Consider the following 14,037-nt stretch of genomic DNA (forward strand, 5'->3'; position numbering starts at 1 on the left):
TCTACTGGTTAGCTCATGAAATTTCGACTTGAATTTCTAGGCCTAGTTGTGCAGGGTAGCAAGGGTTTATACGAATATTAATGTTTATATGGAGAAATCACACTTTGAGGAACGTTACAATGTTTTATGTAAAATATGTTAAAAAGGAAATCTTAAAGGACATTCATTGTTGATAACATAAAGATCATAGGAGTATTTGAGCAGAAAATCTAAAAACTGCTATTATAATTTTCGATATTAATAAGTATTTACAAGTATAGTAGTATATACATACTAAAATAAGACTCATTTACTCACACTTTTGTTTTAAACCTGTATGATCGTCTTTCTTCTGTGGAACATACAATAGAAGTCACGTTTCCCCAATTTTTTAGTAAATAAATAAATGAATAATGTGTGTGTGTGTTCCACAAAAGAAAGAAAATCATACAGGTTTGGAATGAACTGATGTTAAGTAAATGATGACAACATTTTTGGGTGAGTTATCTCTTTAATGATACTCTTGAGTGCTATTAGAAAAAGCCCTGTGTATATTTGAAGAATTATGCCATGACATGATCACATATTTGCTTTTTAATAGACATGTATAGGTTTTTGCTTGTTCTCAAGAGTACATCATGCTCATGCGGTTTTATATATACCAGAGAGGAAGAGCCTGTCTCTGTACTCTTTTCGAAAAGACATGGGCATTATGATAGAGTGGCAGCTAACCGATTGTCACATGTGGGCGTTACAACGGAAAGGTCAATATTATTTTTCTAATATGGTACTTAGGAAGGGGAGCAGGATGAGGAAAAGAGGGTGTGTTCTCGTTTGTCTTATTAACATTTATGAATAATTTAACCTGGCATGCCTGGCCAGGGTCCAAACCCATAATTTCTCAACTGCAATCAGACGGAGGAAGTAGGCTGATGCACATATGAATGAATGACAGCTGGGTGAAGAGATGCTGCCAGGGAGGATTCAGCTTCAGAGCACGACTTACTGTAATAACTATAACAATTTATATACTGATTATTGAGCTGATGCTGTGCATACGGGAATATGATTTTGTCCTGATATAATATTAAGAGTATTATTTAAAAAAAAATACAAATTTAATGAAAAGCAAGAGTAGTGAATAAAAAAAAAAAAAAAAAAAAAAAAAAACTTATTGAAAAGTGTCTGTAATGCTGTTGAAGTGTAGTAAAGGCAGCTAATAATGAGGATGCTTAAGGGACTTCAGTATATTTGCTGAACCTTCTCATCGTGCTCGGCATGATTGCTAATTTTTCCAAGGCAAACATTTTTACAAAGCAAGTTAAGTCGCAGCCAAATTAATGGAGCTCCAGTGCAAACTTTAGATTTATTGCAGCCCTGTTTTCTTTCTAATCCCTTGTTATTGTGCGGTTATAATAAATGATGAAATAACCCTGACATATCTGGCTGCTGCTTTTCAAAAGCGGCGTTTTCCTGCATTTCAAACACAAACCACTCAGAGAACGAGCGGACTGCGTTTCGGAGATGAAAACGATAGCATTTTAATTAACTCCGTCTACTGTCTTGTCCACTGCTCCCAATCGAATGTTTGTTCGCAGATGTTACAATTATAGGAAGATCTTATTAGCACAACAAAGACTCAGAATAAACCTTTCAGACTTGTGTTTGTATCAGCCCCAGTGAATGATTTGTTTAGCCAAACAAATCAATTGGGACATTAAAAGAACCGTTCTAAGCACCATTAGAACAATTTGTTCGGTGTCTGTGTCTAAACCTATAAAGCCGCTCTTCAAGAAGCCTAAACAATCTGTGAGTGAAACTATTCTAACTCTCCGTTAGACTGGTGATATTTTAATCAAATTAATTATGGCACATACTTGAAATTTTTAATTATACCTCATACTTGATATTTATTACTAAATATGTCCTGTGATTTAATTACTAACAAACATTAAACAAAGCAAATCTGCTTCATAAATAATTATGCTTATGTTCTTCATTATTGTTAATCACACTTACCAGTCACATAATTAATTTTCCCGAGTTTCAAAATAAGAATGAAAAAGAGACTTCCAGTACTGCAAGTTAATAATAATCATGCTTCTTTATTATTTTATTTATTGCTATTCATTTATACCAGAGAAAATAACAGCACATCACCATCTTTCTCAATCAATCCTGAAAGGGAAAAGGAAAAAAAAAATAACTGCGTTGTTTAGAAATAATTCAACTCTTTTGTGCCAGCACAATTATTCAAGCATAACTGGCTTGGGAATATAAGGCAATTATGTCTGCTGGCTAATTATTCGTTTTCATAATAAAGGTAATTTTTCACACAGCAATGATAAGTGGAATCGATGCTTTGAATGAGACGTCGCTCCTTGGTTTTCATTCTCTCCGGTCAGGTGGTGCGACGGTGTGCTTTAGCAAACAGGATTAACAGGAAGGCCCCTCTTGGGCACGTACGGAGTTGTCCTGGTAACCATTTTGATGCAGTCGATGATGGGGCACACGCTCAGGCAGAGAGTGCAGCCGGTGCAGCTGTCCATGATTACAGGAAGATGGGTCTCAGGGTCAAACTTAATAGCCTGCAAAAGAAGACGGAGGGGAGGAAAAAAAAAGGCTATTACATTAGAGCAATTATTGACTCACAATAGGAGGATTTCCCTGCTCCTGGGAGAGCTTTTCATGGATGGAAAAAAGCAACAACAATGACAGAAGCCAGCACAACAATATCGTTCTTTAATGTAAATAGCTGGCGTCCTTCGTCGCGCATCATCCTTATTAATTTTAGACTATTCGATTGTCCCTTTATGTTTTCAATAATGTGCAAGGCCAGTGGCGGTGAATAAACTCTATAATCGAGTGATTTCCAAAGACAACGTATAAAAACTTTTTCTAGCTTCTCGTATTTTAGCAAACGAAATAAAGTCGTAATTGCTTTCCCGGAAATAACACCGCATCGTGTAATTATCTAATGTGTGCATCTGTACCTGGTAGCCCGAGTCGTTGCAGGTCATGTAGCATTTGCCACAGTTAACACACATCTCTGGATCGATGAGGGCCTGCACTTGTTCGGTGTTGTCCAGCTCCTGGTAGGCACCAATATGCTTCAGCGCTCTCGCAATCACATCCTTTGCAGACAGGAGAGGCAGGGATTAAACGGCAATAAAAACAGCCGTGGCGTCTCAAAGAAACAGTTTGAAAGGCAGCTTTCCGTTCTTAAGTTAGCTAAATTAAATCAGCGCTGGAAGGAGCGGAGTGGTTTTGATGTCTGACTGGTAGTTTGTGATCTCCATTTCCTACTAGAGATCCTTTATAGCGTAATCACCTCAAGGAATAAAGCCTTTTAATGTTATGAGCAGGAAAACTGCATGTGCCACAAGACAGCCTCAGATTACATGAGGACAAGCTGCTGAGGACGTGTGTGTGAATTTCTGGATGGTTGTGTATGTTTCTGTATGTGTTACACTGTCAAATCAATGTGTTGATTTATTAAGAAAGGCATGTGATTAAAAAAAGGACACAAGTTGAACATTGAATTTTTTCACCATTCATGGTGTTAGATACTGAAAAAAGTCAGCGGGATACAGCAGCCATCTGTATGTGTACTTATAATAACTTGCTAAAAATAATCAAAGAAGTTAATTAATATATGTGCACTACAGTTCAAAACTTTTGGTTCAGTAAGATGTTTTTGAAGGAAAGTCTCCTATGCTCACCAAGGCTACAAAAATCTAATTATATGAAACATTGTTTCAATTTAAAACAATACTTTTTTTATTTTTATTCAAAATTTTAAAATTCTTCCTATGATAGCAAAGCAGAGTTTTCAGCAGCCATTACTAAGGCCTCCACCACTAAAAATCATTCTAATATGACTATCATTTCTTATTATTGTCAATGTTGAAAACAGTTGTGCTACCTAATATGTTTGTGGATAAGTTTTAACTTTTATGATGACTTTTTGATGATTAGTTCTTTTTTTTTTTTTGGAAAAAGTAAAATATTTTGTAACATAAATGCCTTTACCTTCACTTTTGATCAATATGATGCTTCCTCGCTAAATAAAAGTATTAATCATTTTTTATAAAAATAACTTTACATTACCCCAAACATTTATATTTATACAGAAAGAGACACAGAAAGAGAGATTAAAGCTGCAGTCGGTAACTTTTGACGCTCTAGCGGTTAATAAACAGAACTGCTTGCGTCTTGCGGAAGAACATCGTAGCTGGAACTACTTCTCTCTGTTTATGTTTATGAAGAATCACAAAGGTACTGGGTTACTCCGTCGCGGTACCCCCGAAGCAATCTAAAATAGTACGAATATAAACACTTATTATAGGTGCACCCTAGTGATTCAGGACAAGCCAAAAGCACGGTTTGGAAAATGGATTCATGGTGTACTCTCTTATTATATACATTTTTCTACATTTTGAACACAAAGTTACGGACCGCAACTCTGATTGGTTGTTTCTTAACGGGAGCGATGTAACGGGAGCCAGAGGAGCTTGATTTTTTCACAGATTATCTGTCTCATATTCTACTGTCAGGACATAATGACAGGTTTAACAAATATGCAAAAAATATATTTTTTACAAAAGTTACCTACTGCAGCTTTAATATGACTCATCAGCATATCATGTACTTCATTTGAATAAAATCTGTTATTGACTGACAGCCCTAATATCACTAGAATTATGTAATGCCTCCTATAATAAAAGGTGAGATGATACTTGAAGATATTACTTACTTTAACATTAGGGATGGGTTTTTTGGGGATGTTTCTTTGGGAAACTCTAGAATCACTGGTGTCTGTGATCACATTGCCCATTGCATCTTTAAGACTCTTCTTGTACCTCGCCAGGACTTCAGTCTTCGTCTTTAAATACGGTCCAAAGCTAGGCAGACTCTTTAGGAAAGAAATATGACATAGTTTGAAACTTTGAATTATTAATTTCTATATTTGTTTATGAATGTACACGAATACTGATCTGTTCCACATTATATAATATGAGTTAATGACTTTTAATTCATTAATGAAAGTTATTTAAAAATTATACCAAGACATGATTGAGAAAGCATGTCAGGTATGGACGTCATGGGAATTCATATCCACTATTTAAATCAACCTTAGCTTTTTACACCAATCTAATGGAAAGTGTGCTAAAACATCCTTGCTATCACTTCCCACATCCATTTAGAACAAAAGTGGTTGTAGTGCTGTCTTCGCCTCAGAGTCTCGCACACATGCCCGACCCTCCAGAGCAGCAGGGCTAAAGAGGTGATTCATATTCACAGTCACACTCTCATACCAATGCACCGAGTCTGAGAGGTGGCCATAAAAGAGCCTTCACTTTCCAAAGGCCATTTGACAGAAAACGCTAGCTCCATTGACGAGAAATCAAGTTCGCCACAAAATTAGCCATCGTTTTAATGGAGCCATAAAGAGAATCTGCAATGAATTGTTAGGAAATCGTACAATACTACCAGTAATTGCAAGGATTAGCTGGTCAAACTAATGGTTTGACACTAAAATGGTAATGAATGGTAATTTGAGGCAGTTGGACTTATGTGTTGCTGATGGGCATCGCTTCCAATAACTGATATTTTCAGCTTTCTTTTTAGAGTTTTTTTTTTTGGAGCCTAATTATCATATTTATAATTTGAAACAATCTTAATGACCGTTTCGTTCTGCATCTCTCTTCATGACCCCTCTCCAAAAGAATGCTTCGGTTATTCAAGCATTTTAACAACACCCTATTCCACCTTTCCGGCAACAAGTATTCCTTACAGCACCTGGCTAAAATCCATTTGTCCCAATGATAGGACATTTAAATTGGTCTAGCATTTTCCCAGTCACACAATCTCCTCAAAGCTGTCATCCACAACCGCCTGTAACCCTTCATTTCCGCCATGGCCAGATGGAAGTGTCTCTGTTACAAAGCAAAAAGAATCAAAACACGACAGGAAAGGACTCCGTTATTAGCTGCCTGTGTCAAACTTCTCACATTTTTATTTTTTGGAAAGTAGCAGCCCAAAAGAGATCAGAGGCCTTTGGTAAAGCAGGATGTATCTGAGGAATCAGAGAAACTAGTCTACGGTGGCACTGTTGACTGCAGGACTAATGGCTAGCTTAGGGGTGGCGCATCCTCCATGTATTTATTTCCCTGTAGAGCTAACACTGGTGGCCCTGTTCTAATCCTGCATAAAAGCATTACTCTCTCAGACACAGGCTGACAGTCTAATGAATCAAGCGCTCCAGCCCTGCAGCAGACAGTCTGAGGAGCCCATCGGAGGCTGGGGAGATAAACGTACACACAGTGACTACACACATGGACCTGTTCTTGCAAACAAAAACACACAGGCTAGACAGAGATATGTCATTAACAGTGCATCAGTCAAAATAAACAGAGACGACTGGCTTGCTTGTGAAACCTTGATTACATGGCAACTTTGAACACTACTTTATTTTTAACGTGCTGACAGCTTTCTATTGAAATAAACAGCCTAAGGGTGTGCCGCAAGATATAAATGATATATTATTTTAGTTTTTTCCCCCAATTTTCTGAAAGTAACAGTCAAGAGAAGACAGGAAATGATGGGAGAATCACAAATACAAGCTGAATATGAACTTGAATGAACACCACAGCTCAACACCTAGCACTAACCACTAGGCCACATATGAAATATGTGCATCAAAAGCACAATATACTGCTGTAACAGATCAGCTGATAATGGCTAATCAATGGGGCATGCATTTATCGCTATTTTGCTTTTTTTTTACTTGCAGTTTACCTTCTTAAAGTCTTTTAAAATTAATCTTATAAAAACACTAATAATTTAAAGGAGTCCTGACATGAGAAATCAATGTTTACAAGGTTTTAACACCAATTTTGTTAAGTTGAAGCAGACAACTGCTATCGGATATCATAGCAGGTGTGTATATTACTACAATAATGTGATGCCTAAATTCACTTCATAAATAGTTTTTAAAATGATTAATTTCAGCTTATAGAATACATATTTTCATTAATAAAATAATTTCATTTTTCATTTAAAAATATTAAACAACTAATGAGCTAAATAGATGCCTTTATCATAAACATAAAAATTACTTATCCATGCATGAGGGTGCTACAACACATAAACCGCTGCTTTCTGTTAAGAAAGACTGAGAAAATCTGAAGCTTAGTGGTTAATGTTTAATAGTCTACTAATAATGGTTGGTTGTTGGCTAAATAAGAATAAATGTACAATGTATAATTATAAAATATTCTTTTATTTGCTTTTACAAACCAAGTCAGTTTTTTTTATTATTCTAATCAACATGCAACAGATGTTGTCCATTCAGCTTTGAACAATTTCTTTGATGAATACAAAAAAAGATACTCAATTTCTTGAGAAAATCTGCTGTTCCAAATTTTCAGCAAGACAAACATCCATTGTAATACACATCGCTCACAAAACAATCGATCACACCTCACTGGCTTCCATCTCTTTCTCAAATCTCACCAAAACCACACACAAAGCAACTGACCACCATTTTGCCTCCGGCAGCCTTGTGAGTAAGTGTGGGTGCTTAAATGGCAATGGGCGGAAATCCCAGATGCCTATTATAACTTCATGTCTTCCAGATACACAAACTGCAGTCTGCCCGATTTACAGCGACCCCATTCAGCCCTATTAGATGAGCTCTTCCTCTCTCTCTGTTTTCTGTTTAGCGACGAGCCACGGCGTATCTGCTTTATGCTAATTCGCTCTAAGATCATTCAAAGGATTCAAAGGACATTCTACAAAGCAATATACTTAACAATGGAAAAGAAAAATATAATGGGAGTTTACACAAAGAATGTTCTTTTTTTTACAAAGAAACATTGAAAGAAAAAGAAAATGCAATTTTTACTTGCATATAAAAGCGAGCGCGCTAAATAACAGTTATACACACATGTTGGTGGAAAAGGAATCTTTCCATTTTCTTTGAGAGGGAGGCTTTTTTTTTTTTTTTTTTTTTTTGCACGTCCACTCCACGAGGAGTGCTGTTTTAATGAGAGGAGCTACACGCACTGCCAAATCTCATGTCCGGGGCAACCAGAAAGCCTCTGCTAATTAGATGCAGAGCTTTCCAAAACACAGGGCTTGTCAGTTCTCCCATCTCCCCTCTGAATTGTAAATCAAGAGCGCAGTGGAGTAAGGAGCGCACATTATGTCAGTGTGGGCTGAGTGATTTAAATTATACGAGAATTAGAATGGAAGCCCGGCCTCCTATGTTCTGTAGCATTGCGCCCATCGCCGAGGGATTCAACGAGAGAAGCGTTAATCTTTATCTTTGCTTTGTAATGGCCATTAATAGCACTTTAAGAGCTAAACAGACCTCACTTGACAGATGTAGCATTCTACAGAAAGCTGTTTCAGAAGGACATCAGTTGAAACGTTATTGTTGTCCTGATGCGTGAGGAACCAGTTGGGTCCTGGGACATCATTAGATGATTTCATTACCTGAACGATCTGACCGCAGTGTCTCTCTACCACGCTTAACCCTACAAAGTCTATGGTATCATATTAATGTGGCCTCTAAATTACAACATGACCTGAACCTTGCTGAAAAACCTGTTGTACACAATCAGAATTGATGCATTCTGTCATCATACTTTTCAGTTGACCAAGATTTCTAAAAATCATTCCTTTGGATTGTCTGAGATACTGAATTTTAGATTTTCCTTCGTTGTAAGTTATAATCATCAAAATTAAAAGAAATAAACGTTGAATGGAATTAGTGAAATAAATAAACTTTTTGATGATATTCTAATTATATGACCAGCACCTGTATATGATACATAAAAGCTTGATGTATCGAATAACACATTTTTGTAGTATTTTATTTTCAATATTTTATCTGAAGGCTCAATAAACTGTTCCATTAAAAAAAAAAAAAAAAAAATTAGATTTTTCTGACTTTAATTATGCTTTACAGGGTTCAACTCTACAGGTGACGAGGGTAAAAAGCTCTTATGAAATTCACAACTATTTTTTTTAAACACCAAATATATAGCTTATATAGCTTATAATCATTAAAAAGTTCACTAGTTATAGTTGGGCTTATTATGTCCAGTAGTACATTTTCAATTTACAGGACCCTCTAATGTAACGGCACTAAATAATACAGAATAAAATAACAAAACATTAATCCCCCAAGCTAATGTTAATGTAAGGAGCTCAGTGCTGGTATCATAGTGGGCATTGATCTCTGTACTTTAATTGGCTCAAGGCAGTGATTTTGCTCTTGTTTGGCAGATAAATAAAGACTTTATTAGCCAAGACCAAAACATCTCTTTCTATGTCTCCTCTCATCAGGGTGCAAAGATAAAGGAAACCTTTTGCCAGTGTCCTCACTCCATTTCTGAACAGCAGCAAACATTCAAACTGTGCATGTGTGTGTGTGCGTGGGCATTGGGACCTGCTTTGCATGCTGTTTTTTTGTGAGCTGCTTAAGGACTATAGAGTTCCTTGAAATTCACCAGGTAGAAACTCTCTTAATCTCCATCTGAAACTTGGACTTGTGTGATCAGCATGATTTGGATTATAAAAAGCACAGAAACACACCTTACAATAATGGTGACTTCATATTATTATATTGCACACACGCGCAGTCACACACACAACGCAGACACATTTTCCATTTGCGTAAAGCAAAAGGTGTTTCAACAAAATTCTGACAAAAAGGGTGATCCCTTTTCCAACTCAGTGATTCAGTGATTAATTTTTCAAATATCGGCATCAGGCGATACGTTTGGTCGATGTGCTCGAGGCGGGACTTTTATTTTGATGGCACTGAGACCGGCAGCGCCTGAGCGTCCACAGCTCACTCTCTCTCTCTCTTGATCGCTGTCGTTGTTAACAGTTCTGTCTAAATACAGATAGAAGTCTGTCTAATAATCAGATAGAATGGTTCAACAGAGGAATTAATGTATACAGAAAGTATTAAAACGATTGCTTTTACTTTCTCGCTTGCCTTCAGCACTAAGCAAATACACATTTATATAATTTAAACAAATCGTTGAATGACTAAAGTACATTTAATTTCACAAACCTTGCAAACATAATACAGCATGATCGCGTGTTCTCAGTGTGACAGTTGCTCCGTGGGAATTGAATGCTTTAGGGCCCTATTTTAACGATCTAAACACAAAGTGTAAAGCGCACGGCGCAGGTGCGCCTGGACACATGGTCTAAACGGGTTGTCCCTATTCTCTTAATGAGTAATGGGTGTTATTTTTGGGCGTAACGTGCAATAAACTAATCAGAGTCTCATCTTCCATTCCCTTTAAGAGCCAGTTGCGCTCATGCCATGACGGATTTGCTATTTACACAGCGGAATTTGGCAAGCACAAAGACAGACCGTGTCTGACATGAAACAGAACTGCTAGATAGCCTAATTCTGATACATACGATGACTATCCATTATGAATATGTGTGTTACCCAAATAAAATTACCAGTAAGTCTTTGAAAAGGGGTTTATCAAGCTAGGTGGTGCATTAGAAAAGGAGCTCATCTCCTGTTTCCAAAATACATCACAAAGTGCTTGAAAAAGCTGTAAACTAATTCTACATTGCAAAAGGTGCAAACAACATTACGCCTGTTTCACACCAATGTTTAAGTTTTTTTCAAGTTTGTAGTTGTCAAGGTACAGAAACCAAATAATTAAATGTAAAATAGCACTGGATAGTCTTCAATGTAAAAATGAAATATACAATCAAACCTACATTTATTCAGACACCTTCAACATTTCTCACATTATTACAGTTTTGCTATATATCAAAAATTATACCTGGTGTCTGAATAATTTTTGGTTTGACTGTTAAAACTACAAAGTAAAGAGCAGTGAGTGATTTTCTTTCATTTTCTTGGATTAACATTACAGCAGCCAGTAGTTAAATTAGGCGCGGTCACTTTAAGAGACCATGAACGCATCCAATATAATACACATCCCATTTTTTTCCTCAACTGTTTACTTTCACTTAAGAAATAACTGACAGTTTTTTCTAGCATCATTTCCAAGGTGGATATTTTGACATATTTTGTATGTATTTGTCGGCACAAGAGCAAAAATAAGCAAATTCGATGTTCAAGTGTTTTGAGACGTCTTTCTCTTCGCAGAAGAGAGCTCGGTTCAGTGTCGCTGTCCGTGATATGCGGCTCTCTCTCTCTTGTGCGCACTGAAAACCAGTAACCAGCTACTCCGTTCAGCTTTTCCGCGTCTTGTGTTTGGATGCTTTGATGTTTAACTTTAAATCGACAAGCGGTAAGGCATAAAACATGTGAAAAAGATAAGCTTTCATGACGATGCGCAGCAGTGGCCCGTCAACTGTCCTGAGCATCTTTTTAGGCTCGCCTCAGCCAGTCGGTTATATAAAATATCAAGGTGAAAGTCATCATAGCTTGATTAGTATAGACCCAGCTCTCAACCCAACTTTGATAATAGATTAACGGCGATATTTTTTTTTATCGCCCGATAAGAGTCTCGCGTTAACGCCGATAACGGCCCACCACTACTATATATATAAATTTAATTAGCCTACAAAAAATTCTTATGCATTGCAATCCTTTAATGTTTTATATTTGTCATGTTTTTGTGCTGCGTCCCTGTGTTTAATAAGCAGTGTGTACTAACATGCTCAGTGTACTAACACGCTCTTTAAATAACAAAGAAAAAACATTACTTTAGATCAGGTTTAAGTTGGTCTATGGCGCAGTCTATTTTCAGCTCCTTGAAATAACATTGCACCAGCAATGCGTCTGAACACATCTCTTTTTTAGACCAGCACGCCCATGGCCGCACAAATGAGCGCAAATGTATTTGCTAATTAAATGACGTGGAGGGAAAATGCAAAACTCTCCACACTGAAACTAGCACACACACTTGGGTGTTTTATAGGGCCCTTAAACTTTAAACTCGTAATTTCAAATTATGCTGTGTTTTATGGATTTGCCCACTGTCATATTTGTCATTTTCACTGTGTGTTGTATGTAAAATTAGTGTTACCTTGGCTTTATTTGAAAAATATGATTCCCAGTGCACACAAACTTCCCAGAATACTGATTGCAATGTTGGTTACAGTGTTTACTTCCTTTTTAACTATATTTTTAGTAAATATTTATTTGTGAAAAAATACTGTATCTTAAGTACAAATATGTTCATTTTACACATAAATTTTTTTAATCCATTGTTAAATAATAATAAAAAAATTCTTCAATATTAATAATAATAATAAAAATTATATTGGCATTTATATCAGCTATCGCCCCCATCACTTGGATGTTATAAGTTAAAACAAAAATATGATAATGATAAAACAAAAACTGTGTCCGTCTTCTTTTTAGGCCGCAAAAAACAACATGTGATTTAAAGAAGGTGATTCTTTTCTATACCCACTTTATGATATGTATTACATTTAAAAATAATTCTAGCATAATATAATGCACATAAATAAAATGGTATAATGTCAATGTAATGTATATGTAAATATATAATATAATACTTATAATAAATTAAATAGATTATATATTCACTTATATACAGATGTATTTAAAAATACATTTGTGAAATTCCTTCATTAACAGTACATTGTACCCTATTTTACACATACCTTACTGTATACGCACTGCAGACGAAGTACGTGTGAACCTTGGGCAATAAATATTTGGGGCAAAACATAACACCTGAGGCAAAGCTACAGTGAGCTTTATGACCAATGCATGGCAAAAAAAAAAAAAAAAAAAAAAAAAACCCCTGAACACGGGTTTTATTTTTTAAAATTTCTTATTCTATTTTTTTGCCATACAGTATGTCTAGATTTTGTTTGACATCTTAACTTAGTGATTATTTTGACTTATGTCTGTTCTAGAGACATGTTACAACTTTTTGATAAAGCTCTCATTGGTTTTCTTTTGGAAATAGGTTTCAAATTTATACTGAATGCATTTATGACTGTAAAGCTTGTCTGTGTGTGTCAAAATCGTGATTAAAATCGAAATCGCAAAATTGATCACAAAATCGTGATAGGTTTTTTTTTTGTCCATATAGCACAGCCCTAAAGGTGATCATGCAGAACCTCTGCAAGCACAAAAAACATGCTACTTAAGCAACTCTTCTTCATCTTCTCAGGTGCAGCGCAAACAGGCCTCACACCCTTTTTTCCTTATTCCGTGTCTTTAAGTCTATTTTGTGCAATTACAAAATTTATCGTTCTCATCCTTAAGGATGTGTTGAAATGTTTACTAGACAACAAGAAAAAAATGCAGTGGCATATATTGACAAAAATATGCATTTAAAATAAAAGCAAACACAAGTGTCTAAACACCCTCCTCCCACTCCTAGTTTTCCAAAACTGTGTGCTTGTTTCTGGACAGGGCTCCAGACACCCTGTTGGCACAAAACAAAGAGAGAGAGATTTCGCCCCTCATGTTTTTCAAAATCATGTTGTAGTCGAGCAATAGCACTTATCAGTTCACAGTGCTTTCCCCCCACCATCACTTTTAACAGAAGCACAAAGCTGTTTGTGGAGAGAGAAGCATTTGCATATGTTTCGTTTTTATGCTGCATGAATGTGGTGTAGTGATGGAGAAAATATCTCTTTGTGCAACTGTGAAATTTCAGTGGAGGGTTGAGTTTGGCTGCAACCAAGAGAGAGACAAACATAATCACAATTTGAATAATTTACTGATATTAAAAATAAATATATGGTAATTTCATGACAGCTTTGATTCTCTAACATTTAAGGACCCCCTTACATTGTATGCTTTCTGTATGCAATTCAATTCACAACTAAACTGTAAAAATAAAAATAAATAAAAAAAATCCTTGATAGCCATCATAGAAGAATTTGTTATATATGTGCAAAAGTAGATGGGTTTCATACTACACTTTACAGCACAGCGTAGCTGAGAGACACCATTGGTCAAATGGTCACTAATCAATCTGAAGAAGCCTGGGGCTTCTTTCATGCTAAGAAGAGGAAAGTAAATGACTCTCATGCCTTTTAGCATCATCCTTG

General features: G+C 36.1%; 1 protein-coding gene across 1 annotated transcript in view; it reads right to left on the minus strand.

Moving 5' to 3' along the window:
* Window positions 1-2,064: 2,064 nt before the first annotated feature.
* LOC128027277 (dihydropyrimidine dehydrogenase [NADP(+)]) overlaps window positions 2,065-14,037 on the minus strand; it is a 154,596-nt gene continuing 142,623 nt past the window's right edge. Inside the window, exons 21-23 of the mRNA XM_052614718.1 lie at window positions 4,736-4,894; window positions 2,973-3,113; window positions 2,065-2,567 (exon numbers count right to left, since the gene is read on the minus strand). Of these exons, the coding sequence (XP_052470678.1) occupies window positions 2,403-2,567; window positions 2,973-3,113; window positions 4,736-4,894 (465 nt within the window). The 3' untranslated portion in view covers window positions 2,065-2,402. The remainder of the gene's footprint in view (window positions 2,568-2,972; window positions 3,114-4,735; window positions 4,895-14,037) is intronic.

This window comes from Carassius gibelio, chromosome A2 (assembly GCF_023724105.1).
Source record: "Carassius gibelio isolate Cgi1373 ecotype wild population from Czech Republic chromosome A2, carGib1.2-hapl.c, whole genome shotgun sequence".
Taxonomy (NCBI): Eukaryota; Metazoa; Chordata; class Actinopteri; order Cypriniformes; family Cyprinidae; genus Carassius; species Carassius gibelio.